The 12,676-nt window shown below is 43.9% G+C and overlaps 1 protein-coding gene across 1 annotated transcript in view; it reads right to left on the bottom strand.

The window, feature by feature from the left end:
• The window catches only part of HIPK1 (homeodomain interacting protein kinase 1), a 90,461-nt gene that overhangs the window by 49,985 nt on the left and 27,800 nt on the right, over positions 1 to 12,676 (bottom strand). The window contains exon 3 of the mRNA XM_056558349.1: positions 6,163 to 7,240. Coding sequence (XP_056414324.1) covers positions 6,163 to 7,240 — 1,078 coding nt within the window. The remainder of the gene's footprint in view (positions 1 to 6,162; positions 7,241 to 12,676) is intronic.

Raw genomic sequence — 12,676 nt, 5'->3', positions numbered from 1 at the left:
GGTGCTGCCAAAACAGCCGTGACCATTAGGTCACAGACTCCACAAGACCTCAGACGGAATGTGCGTAGGGGATCCTTTAGGTCCTTAAAGTTGTGAGGCTGGGCCTTCAAATTCCCTCGATCTTAAAGGGGTACTTTGCCACTAGACATCTTATGCCATATCCAAAGGATAGGAGAAAAGTTGTCTGATCGTGGGGGTCCCGCACCTGGGAACCCTGCAATCTCTGTGCTGCACCCAGCATTCGTTTAGAACACTGGGTGCCGGCGGCAGGGGTCGCGAAGTCACAATCCCCGCTCCAAGTGTTCGGAACAAAATGCTCCGAATGATGGGGCAGCAGAGTACCCCTTTAACCCAACAGTGCACATGTGAGATATACTGTAAAACACCACCTTGGCCTCTGTCATCTTCCTCAAATCATTTCTGATCAGTTATTAGAGTGTGGATTAAAGAGGACCCTGTCTTTAGGGAGTCATGGAGCAGGGTATATTTGGGTATACAAAAAAGGGTTTAGGCACAGATGTAGTCATTACATTAAGACACTGTAGTGTGCCAGAGTGCTGTTCCCATCATACCCACCTGGTGGATGTGATTGAGAGAAGTATAGAAAGTAGTATGCATTACTGGGGCTGCCAGGTCAGGCATATAATGCACGTGTAATAAAGTACTGCACAGTACCTACAGAGGCAGCTAGTCTAGCAACAAACAGGAGTCCCCGTTCCCATACATACTTTCCACTGCATGCTATAAAGATTGCATAGTTTTTCTTGCAAAAAGTGAGTAGTGTGCTGCCATTACAGCCAATTTTGCCAATATATGGTTGCTACATCTGTAGGTGTATGTGTCAGAGCAGCATCAATATAAATGCCAGGACCCAAGGCTTCCTTCCGCCAGCTTGACTTCTTCTGTCTTTTGACTATGCCCGATATATCCTACCCTGTGTTAAGGTGCATACATCTCAGCTATACCGCTCCTTACCCTGTGAACAATGCCAGCTAGTAACTCCCTTTGGTAGGGTCACACACAGTGCAACCACAGCCTATTGCAGCCTGCGGATGCGCTGCTGGCAGTAACAGAGACACGGCAGAGTGAGCTCCTATAGTGCTGGGCGGTATAACGGTTCATACCGAATTTTTGTTCCTGTACGATATGAATTTTTCCCATACCACAATACCGATTGGGACCCCCCCTTCCCTCTCTCAAATGAATGATCAGCCGCAGCGCGCTATCCCCACATCGGGGAGCTAATCATATGTGACCCGCGGGAGCTATTCTGCTTCTCTCCCCCCAAATGAATCAGCCCAGCGCTGCGCTGTCCCCCACATCAGGGAACTAATCATATGTCACCCGCAAGCGCACTTTTTGTCCTCCTGTGAGTTGCAGGCCGCCGGCGCTGGAACTCTGTACTGTACTACATATTCTTTGTGCACGGGGTGCAAAAATAAACAAAATAAAAATTTTACTTTCCTTCCCTTTCTACGTTCCCCCGGTAACGGACTCACGGTGGGGATGCGAACATCCCAGAGCCGTCAGCCTATCACCAGCCGCAGCGATGTCCCGCCTCGGCCAGTGATAGACTGCGCACACTGTCATGTAAGGAGTCGGACACGGGTCACATGATTTGGGGAGGGGGGAAATACCATTAAATACTGTGGAAACACCATAACTTACAAAAATAGTGTGATGCACATTTTTGGTCATACCGCACAGCTCTAAGCTCCCAGCTGCTGGAGGCGCATCAGCAGCATTAAATATGCTTCGGATGTGCTGTGTATGACCACAAAAGGGAGTTACTACCTTACTTTGTGCGGCACTTATGATTGCACAGGGTATGGAGCGGGTACAGCTGAGACAAAGGCTCTAAACTGATGTGAATGCACACTTACACATGTAAGTTTTACTTAGCTGGTTTCATATCAACCTGAATATCCATATGGACTGTTCTTGCAGGCTGATCATGCAGCACCACCCCATGGAACCATATTAACAGTCAAAAGTCAGCTAAGATGGATCTGTATAAACAGGAAGCATGGCGGTTCAGTAGTTAACTCTACTACATAATCTGCATGGATTTTGTATGTTCTCCCTGTGTTTATGTAAAAATTGAAAAGAAAAGCAAGAACATGATGGATAAGATATGTCCGCTAATGCAAATTCAGAAGATTCACTTGAAAGCCACGCCATGCACCACTTTTGCATGTCCTTTTCCACAGGCAGACTGACCATTATGAGTATGATTGGTGGTTACTGAATGGACAATTTACATGGGATAATAGTGGATATTGATCAGCCACATGGTAAGATATGGCTGGCAGATGGCCCTGTGTAAAATGACCTTAAATGAACACTTACAGCGTAACGATCACAAAAACTTTTGACATGTGAAAGATTTTACCTTGGGTGTGGAGACCCATCACTAAAACAAGTGGGGAGAAGTGCTCAGCTGAGCGCTGTTTTTCCCTGCTGTCCTGGTGCTCACTGAAGACAGTCCCATAGACTCCCTTTGAAGCCCATATTCAGCAGGGCAGAAACAGAGCCCAGCATTCTAGTGATCATTGGTCTCAGAAATTGAACCTTCAGTGATAAAACTATTGACAATGTCTCAATGATATGCCAAAGGTTTTCTGAAACAGGGACACTAAGATGTTTATGTTTAATGCAAAGCTACTTATATGAAGCTGGAAAAGATGAAAAACGTAACAGAGAACATCTGTGCCCTGCTTAACCCCTTAAGGACGCAGCCCCTTTGGGCATCAAGGACGCAGAAATTTTTTTATTTTTAAGTTTTCATTTTTTCCTCCTCGCCTTCAAAAAATCATAACTCTTATATTTTCATCCACAGACTAGTAGGAGGGCTTGTTTTTTGTGCGACCAGTTGTCCGTTGTAATACCATCACTTGTAATGCAATCACTTTACCATAAAATATATGGCGCAACCCAAAAAATACTATTTGTGTGGGGAAATTAAAAAGAAAACCGCAATTTTCCTAATTTTGGAAGGTTTCGTTTTCACACTGCACAATTTATGGTAAAAGTGACATGTGTTCTTTATTCTGTGGGTTAATACGATTAAAATGATACCCATGATAACATACTTTTCTATTACTGTTGCGCTTAAAAAAAAAATCACACTTTTTAACCAAGTTAGTACGTTTAAGATCCCCCTATTTTGAAGACCTATAACTTTTTCATTTTTCCGTATAAGCGGCGGTATGAGGGCTCATTTTTTGCGCCGTGATCTGTACTTTTTATTGATATCATATTTGCTTATATAAAACTTAATACATTTTTTATAAAAATTTTTGGGAATAAAAGGTTATAAAAATGCAGCTATTTTGGACTTTTTTTTATGTTCACGCCTTTCACCGTACGGTATCATTAACATTTTATTTTAATAGTTCAGATATTTCCGCACACGGCGATACCAAATATGTATATAAAATATTTTTAACACTTTTTGGGGCTGAAATAGGGAAAATGGGGGCAATTTACGTTTTAATTGGGGGAGGGGGGTTTTCAAATTTTTTTTCCTTTTTTTTTCCTTTTCCTTTTTTTACTTTTATTATTACACCTTAATAGTTCCCATAGGGGACTATTTAAAGCAATCACTCGATTGCTAATCCTGTTCAGTGCTATATATAGGACATAGCACTGATCAGGGTTATCGGTCATCTTCTGCTCTGGTCTGCGGGAAGGCAGATCAGAGCAGAACACTCCCGGAAGGCAGCGGAGGCAGGTGAGGGGACTTCCGGCTGCCGTGCTGGATGATCGGATCGCCGCGGCAGCAATTATGTGACTGCGATGCTGCAGATGCCGTGATCGGTATTGATCACGGCATCTGAGGGTTTAATGGCGGACATCCGTGGGATCGCGGGTGTCCATTATTGGCGGGTCCCTGGCTGCGATCAACAGCTGGGACCTGCCGCGCATGATCCGGGCATCGCTCCGATGCCCGCGGTTATGCTCAGGACGTAAATGTACGTCCTGGTGCGTTAAGTACCGCATCACCAGGACGTACATTTACGTCCTGCGTCGTTAAGGGGTTAAACATTAACTAGAATCTTATGGTTAGGAGGAGGGGCAGGGGAAAACACATGACATATGTTCAGACCAGAACAAGAAATACACAAACCAAAAACCTCAATGAAACAAATAAAAGAAATGTAATCAGTATTCTCAGACTTATACAAAAAAAAACTGTAAAGCAATAAAGTCCCTTTTCAAATCCAGCATGACAATGCCCTCTTACACTGTGTATCACTACTCTAACCTGCACTAAAGAGATAAGTTGGGGCGTGTGACTGGTTGTTATGTAGTATTTATGATATCTATGCCCCTGTGCACTCAATGTAGCAAGAGGCTGCTGTAAAGCAGGAAGATATAAAAACCTACATGCTACAGCTTAGGCCCCATTCACATCAAGCTTTAAGTCTGCACTGCTGCTATACATCAGGATACTGTGTATATATTTAGAAGAAGAAAATCTGCTTTATGCTTTTGTGTCTCATGGGTATAATGTATACAGTCTTGAAACAGACCAGACTTCGAAACATCCTCTACATTAGTCAGACAGCCCCTACATCCTTGTACAGCCGGCATCCATACACATTTAACTACGTTACATAATCTGGTTTGCATTCAATAGGTGTGGTGAGAAAGTTTACATAAATTTATGGCCTATTTAATTATTATTATTATTATTTTTTTTTTTTAACACTGTCATTTACTGAACTGGAGACACTTGTAAATGTAGAAAATGAATTGTCTGGGGTACACGGATATTTTTCACATTCAAATTAAATTCTACAGTATATATTTAGTGATGCTTCAGATCTCAATGATCTTGAGGGCTTTCTGGGTCATTTTCTATTGAAAGAAAAATTTGGAATGGTCATGTACACCACAAGCTCCACCAACCCTGGAAGACGGGGGCGTTTCCCCTAGGAACTTGGCTGTGGATTTAGTACAGTGGTCCTTCAAGTTACAATATTAATTGGTTCCAGGACGACCATTGTATGTTGAGGCCATTGTATGTTGAGACTAGAGATGAGCGAACTTACAGTAAATTTGATTCGTCACGAACTTCTCGGCTCGGCAGTTGATGAATTTTCCTGCATAAATTCGTTCAGCTTTCAGGTGCTCCCATGGGCTGGAAAAGGTGGATACAGCCCTAGGAGACTCTTTCCTAGGACTGTATCCACCTTTTCCAGCCCACCGGAGCACCGGAAAGCTGAACTAATTTATGCAGGATAAGTCATCAACTGTCGAGCCGAGAAGTTCGTGACAAATTGAATTTACTGTAAGTTCGCTCATCTCTAGTTGAGACCATAACTCTATGGAAACCTGGTAATTGGTTCTGAAGCCACCAAAATGTCATCCAAAAAAAGGAAAAAGTGAGTATTAAAGAAAAATAAGTAGATAACTAATAGAGAAAGCAAATCCTTACATATAAAAGTAAGAAAGATCTGCTGGGAGCTGTAAATCACTGTCTATGTCAGTGTTTCCCAACCAGGGTGCCTCCAGCTGTTGCAAAACTACCACTCCCAGCATGCCCGGACAGCCAACGGCTATCCGGGCATGCTGGGAGTTGTAGTTTTACAACAGCTGGAGGCACCCTTGTTGGGAAACAATGGTTTATGTAGAGGACAGGAGCTACTTCAGGGTCCTATACAGTACACACAGTGTCCCAAATGGAGCCGCACTTACTTGGTGTCCAAAGGAGCAGCTAACCCTGGCACAGGTAAGGAGTAGTACAGAACCTGTAGTTCCTTCCTGTACTGTAGGGGGCGCTACCAGACAGCCATTCAGTGCAGGCACTTAAGTAATAGAGGTGATTTGCCAGTAAAATGCCCATTCTGATTGGTCAGTTCCTCCAGTTGTGACAGGTGTCACAGATCTGGACTGTCTGTACATTGTATGTTGAGTCTGGTTTCAAGTTACAACGGTCCAGAAAAGACCATTGTATGTTGAGACCATTGTAAGTTGAGGGATCACTGTAGTACATTTTCTTTCCATGATGTGGCTGGGTCTGGGACCTAATAATGGTAGACAACACTAAGACTATGCAATACCAAGAAACCTGGCAGCTTGTCTTCCATGGCAGAATTATGGTCTATGGCCTCTTAGAATTTTTTTCAAACAAACTTAAAGTAAAAGTAACCTTACCTGTAGTACCGAGATTGCAAGTAGGTCGAGCACACTGCTTTAGAGACATGACTGGCCGAGCCAAAGTCTATCACCTTCACTCTGTAAGGCTGACGTATCGGATCCACAAGCATGATGTTCTCTGGCTTCAGATCAGCGTGAATCAGCCCTAAGCTCTTCAGCTTCATCAGGGCAGTGGCAACCTGCTGTAATATGGGGCGAATATACTTCAGCGGAAGAGGACTGAACTTATTTTGCTTCAGAAAGTCATATAAGTTCTGTTCCAACATTTCAAAAACAAGGCAAGTGTGATTCTTGTGCTGGAAGCACTCGTACGAGCGGACAAAGTTGTACTCGTCTGCATTCTCGCTGCTCAGGCGCGAGAGGATGCTCACCTCTATCTGACCCTGCCTGGCGTAGGAAGGATGGTTCTTTAGGATCTTAATAGCCACAATTTCCTTTGTGCTCCGCTTCCAGCATTTTGCCACTTGGCCAAAAGTCCCTCTGCCCAAAAACTCCAGGACTTCATAGCTATTGGTCATGGAACACAAAATTTCATGTTGAACAAGCTGGTAATCCCCCTCACCAGTGGAACTGCTGCTTTTAGTGGTTACAGTGGTGGTCGTGGCAGCAGCACCCACCGCGGTTCTGTTTTGCAGCATCAGAGGTGGCCGTTCATCAATAATCTGCACACTACCGTTGCTGTCCACCTCTTCACTTTTCCTTTTCAGTCCACATTTTTGGTATGGTTCCAGTAAAGAAACGTTGCTTCTGTGGTTTAGGATTTGGCTGCTCTGGAAGGAGGTGGTGGGTCCGCTGCCAGTACTGTCTGCAGCAGTTACCACTATATGCTCTGCTGCGGTGGCTGGGATGAGGAGACTGGGCTCGTAGGCAGGGAGACTGAAGTTAGCTACCTGGTGAGATGAACTTGGGTGCCCTTGAGCGACTGAGAGGTTCTTGCCGTGTGCGTAATACTTGTTGCTATTACCCTGTCCCGTAACATCCCAGCCAGAAGGCTCAACTTTAAGTTTCTTTGCACTACAGAAGGCACTGGACGATACTGAAGGAGGGGAGAACACCTGCAGCTGTGATGCCATACCTGAAAAACAGAAATAACACACTTTAATGCTATTGTACATAGTATGCAATGTCTAAGAGCACCAAGATACACACATATAACCTTGAAGGACAAATACTGGAGCAGCAAAGGAAAGGAACTCGGCAGATAGCGGCTTCCAATGTTTCCTTAAATTGACAATATCTAGCATTCCGGCTTATCTAAAAATAAAAAGGAAGCGGTCGAAGTGGTCATACCGGACAGATTCCAGAAAACAATTTCTCAGCATGGAAGGCTTTATGTTTATTTTTCCAAATGGAAGCTTTCTCTGCATGAAAGAAGAATTTACACTGATCTGACCTCCTAGGGAATGACATTTTCCTGTGGCCTGAAACGTATAGAGCTAGCTCAAACACACAGCTTTTTCCATCTGCTATTCTGTGGAAGGAGACCTCTTAAAAACAATTCACTGCGAGGGCTCCGCATTGTAGAATCTACAGTGGTGCATTTACATTACTCCCAAATCCACATGCCCAATTACATAGTGATCTGTGGTAATACCAATGAAGTAAAAGAACAATACAATGTACTGAAATAAGAGCAGCTACACCTCTATATGGAGTAGCATTACAGTGCAGATATAGTAATTATTTAAAGAGTACCTGTAACATTTGTAAAAAATGTTTTTTAATTTATAATAGATAATATACGTATATTTGTAATATATTGGTTCAAAAAAATTATATATTGCCTGTTTGTCTGTGCATGGACAAAATACAGGAAGTGTGGGTGGGACAGGCAGGGCTCTGTGTGCACCGGAGGGACAGGCAGGGCTCTGTTAAAGTTAATCTCTATCTGGCCTTCATCTGGTGTAAATGCAAACTGTTCACTGTATGCAGCCATTTAAAGTGCACCTGTCTCCAACAAAAACTTTTGATTTAATGTAGATCATATACATTGATTAAAAATGGCATGTATATTTAGGTTAAAAAATACTGTCCCTGCAGCTCTCGTCTGTGTGTCTATAAGGAGTCCAAATGCAGGAAGTGAGGGTAGGATAAGCAGGGCTCTGTGCAGCCTCCTGACTTGTCAATAGGACAAGCAGGGCTCTGGACACTAAGGTTCTAAGTGCACAGAGCCCTGCTTGTCCACCCTCACTTCCTTTATTTGGACTACTCATAGATACACACAAACAGCTGTAGAGACAACAATATACTTTTTTTTTTAACCAGTGTAGATTACAAATATACATATAATGGTTTTATCTACATTATATAAAAAGTTTGTGTTGACAGCAGATACTTTAGGCTGGGAGAAGTCCAGATGGATGTCTGCCCCATGATCACTATGTTATCTCCCACATAACCAGCTCATACCTAGATCCTCCAGGAACACGTGTACATGCATAAGTGGATAATGCACTTCATTGCTCAGAGTCAAATTACAACTACTCTGCAAGACAAGCCTAGGTCGGGGTGGAATGAGAACTGTAGGGCCTGCAGTATTCACCCACAGCATTCATTACAGGGCTGCTTCTGTAAGCACTGACCGGGATTAGCCTACAAAATGGGAGTCTAGCCTGGAGGTCAGAGAGCAAACCAGGAAAGAAAATAAGCCTGCAGTCAAATGGTGCTGAGCAGAGGCAGAACAAGGCGACCTCTGATGGGGATTAATGTGACCCTTGGAAATGAGTAACCCATGTCCTGTGGGGGTTATTCCATTATCACTGGCTGAATGCAGAGAGCGCAGCTGTGTGGTGACATTCAAAGGAGGCCGTGTTGTTTTTCCTATCACACGCTGCCCTGCCCTATTCGGAGTCACAAAAGTGAAGGCCGCATTTCACAGCATAACAAAAGGAAAGTTTTCAGAGGCAAATAGGACCCTACTACAAGTTGTCATAATGGATTCAATGTAAAACACCCAGCTTTTTTTCATCCTGAGTAGAAACCACACTATCAATGCTGCTAACCAGAGCAAAGCTGGTAAGAAGAACACTGCCACTTAGACATTGTATAAGAATGGTCTTCAGTCACGTCATACCATCAGTGATACAATTCCCCTCCTATCGTGCTTGTGGTCCTGTATTGGATGACTGAGTGCATGATGTAGGACAGTGATTCCCAAACCAGGGTGCCTCCAGCTGTTGCAAAACTACAACTCCCAGCATGCCCGGATAGCCTAAGGCTGTTCGGGCATGCTGGGAGTTGTTGTTTTGCAACAGCTGGAGGCACCCTGGTTGGGAAACACTGGCGTAGGAGAACAGAGCAATTCTTCTCTTAACAAGGATTTATCTACAGCATATCTGCCACTTGTGAACATACACGAAGGGTCAATTCCGTAGCAGAGCAGTAGTGGATTTCCATTTGGAGACTGACCTGGGGTGCCGACTAACATGCACAATACATCAGCTTATGTTTTGGATCAGTGTTTTCCAACCAGGGTGTCTCCAGCTGTTGCAAAACTACAACTCCCAGTATGCCCGGACAGCCGAAGGCTGTCCGGACATACTGGGAGTTGTAGTTTTGCAACAGCTGGAGGTACCCAGGTTGGGAAAACACTGTTTTGGATCTTCACAGTGGATTGTACCCTTACCTAAAGCGGACCAGAACAGGAAAAGGCAGACAAAATCATTTCACTCATGTCAGACAATGGCCAGCCAGGAATGTTTAGGCCAGACGTCACCTGTATAAGGTTTTCAGATGGTTATGTTTCTTATACTCAGAGGGAAGGATTATACCTCTCATGTGTGTATAAAGCTGGAAGATGATAACAGGATCATATTATAAACCATAGACAATGGACAAAGCTTGCCAAGCCCTATTGCCGCTGCCACAAAGCACGCTCATAATACACTCCAAAGACAACTGAAGGCTGCCCCCTACCTCACATACGTGTTCACATGAAGTGGGTCTGACTACCACCTTCAATAAATGGGATTTCTGCATTTTCCACACTTCTCTTATGGACTAAAGTGTGGCCCTACACCTGCCGTGTCGTGGCTGAGCAGAGTACGGGCTGTGGAGTCAGAGTTGAACGAAATTTTGGGTACCTGGAGTCTGAGTCGGCAAATGCACCGACTCCTACTAAATTTAGATTGAAATAAAAAATAAAAGCAAGTTTAAATGTCCCAATTCACAAAAAGTTATAATTAATGAATTCTCTACTGTAAGAATAAAGACCAATGCATGCAGTGCCTCACGTAACCGCAAAACGAACACGTTAAGTGACCGTGAAGAAGCATGCTTTTCATGTGCTTTACTATATGGCACACAACGCATACTTAGACTTTCCATAGTGCTGTGTTCTGCTGTTACAGGGAACCCATGGGTAACCTAGCCTCTCACTGATAAGGGTTTAAGGAAATATGTTTTTTGCAGGACTAGAGACACTTGTATAAGTGAAGGGAATGGAGGGTCAATAGTTCAAGACTGAAGCTGTAAACCATTGGAAAAACTGCTGCCATTCAGCTAAGGCTATAAAAACTTGTAAACTCGATTGTTAGCTTAAAGGGGTACTCCGCACCTAGACATCTTATCCCCTATCCAAAAGGGGTCACCAGCAGCAGGACCCCTGGGATAAGATGTCTAGGGGCGGAGTACCCCTTTAAACAGGACTATGGGATTTTACTAGGGAAATGATGTTTTATAATAAATGCCCCTTCCTTGATCCTCCCACTGCCCTATCTTCAGCAGCAGATCAGCACACAAACTGTTCAATACAGTAGACTGTTGGCTTCCAAGCCAGTAGTCCTGTGGTAGTGACAGGTATGTTACCTTTCTTTCCTTCAAAGAATGTATAAAATACATTCGCATATTAATACAGAGGAGTCGGAGTTGGGGAGTCGGAAGTACAGAAAACTCCAGAGTCCCGGTACTGCTTGCTATATTATAACTCACATATATGTACCAACTCTGGTTAGAATATACAAATATTAAAATATCTTATAAATATTTTACAATGAAAAACACATGGCACAGGAATTCAAAACAGTTTAGGCATTCTTATCTTATAAATGATTTTACATTCTATGAATTTAAAGGGGTACTCTGTGGAGTACCCCTTTAAAAAGGTTTTTGTGGGCACTTCACACTGATGGTATATTCTAAGAATAGGCCATCAATGTCTGACTGGCAGGGTACCAACACACCCGTCACACCCCCACTGATCAACTGATCTGCAGGGGTGTGGCGGGTGGCAGCCAATCAGACAATGAAAGCCTATTCTGACAACAGGCCATCAGTGTGATTTGTCAGGAAAACCGCTTTAAAGGGGTACTCTGCCCCTAGACATCTTATCCCCTATGCAACGGACAGGGGATAAGATGTCTGATCGTGGGGGTCCTGCAGCTGTGACCCCCGCAAACTCTGTGCAGCACCCTGCGTTCGTTTAGAATGCTGGGTGCCGGCGGCAGGGGTTGTGACGTCACACCACGCCCCCCCAATGCAAGTCTATGGGAGGGGGCGTGGCGGTCGCCACGCCACCTCCCATAGACTTGCATTGAGGGGGCGTAGTGCGACGAGAAGGTGCCTGGTCGAGACGTCACAACCCCCGCTGCAAGCGTTCGGATTTTTTTTTTTCCGAACGATGGGATGGCGGAGTACCCCTTTAAAAAGGTCCCAAATTCATTTTACTGCAGTACATTGGCTACGACTATTACATATGAGCCATTTATGAAGTGACCGCCTCTACAGCCTTGAATACTGGAATACTTTTCTAACCAGATTTTATTTTCTGATTATACAAAATATGAGAAATCGAAATGAATGATATCAGCAGCATTTTATTAAGAGGTAGGAGCTCAGATATGAATGTCTATTTCTGTAATATATTAAAGCAGAACTCCAGCAGCCTCCTCCACTGGTATCTCTGCTCCCCCCCCCCCCCCCCCCCAGTACCAAGTCCCCCTAAAAACCCCAAGATGTCCATGCAGAAAGTTATGATGTAGCCATAAATTATTTATAATGTACACGTTACGTAATCTTGCTCTGGTCTATTTTTACTCAAGGATAATCCTTTCCTGTCACAGAAGGGCTCGGTTTCTCAATCTGTATTTCCATAAAACACGCTAAGCCTTGTCTCTACCTACAACAGCCCTCTTACCGTCCGTGCTGGGCGCTTGCTCAACACTTACAGTATGTACTGTCACATCGACTGTAAAGAGAGGGCTAAATAAAAGGTCTTAGAAGAAAGACTGTCTTTACGGAGAGAGTCCACACAGACTCAACATGTATAGAATAATGTTCAGGTCACAGATGAATGACATAAAGGGCCTGCGTTATCTCCAGAATACGGCACCATTCTTGTCCGTGCATGATACTGCAACAGTAGAGTCAGTGGGGCCCAAAGTGCATTCCTATACGCAGCCCACAGACTATCGTAGCACCATTTCTGAAAATATATACAGTGCTCCCTCAACTTACAATGGCCTCAACTTACAATGGTCTTTTCTGGACCATTGTAACTTGAAACCAGACTCAA

Source organism: Hyla sarda, chromosome 2 (assembly GCF_029499605.1).
Source record: "Hyla sarda isolate aHylSar1 chromosome 2, aHylSar1.hap1, whole genome shotgun sequence".
Classification (NCBI taxonomy): Eukaryota; Metazoa; Chordata; class Amphibia; order Anura; family Hylidae; genus Hyla; species Hyla sarda.
Note: the sequence above shows the minus strand (reverse complement) of the source record. Positions and strands in the feature narration are given on the sequence as shown.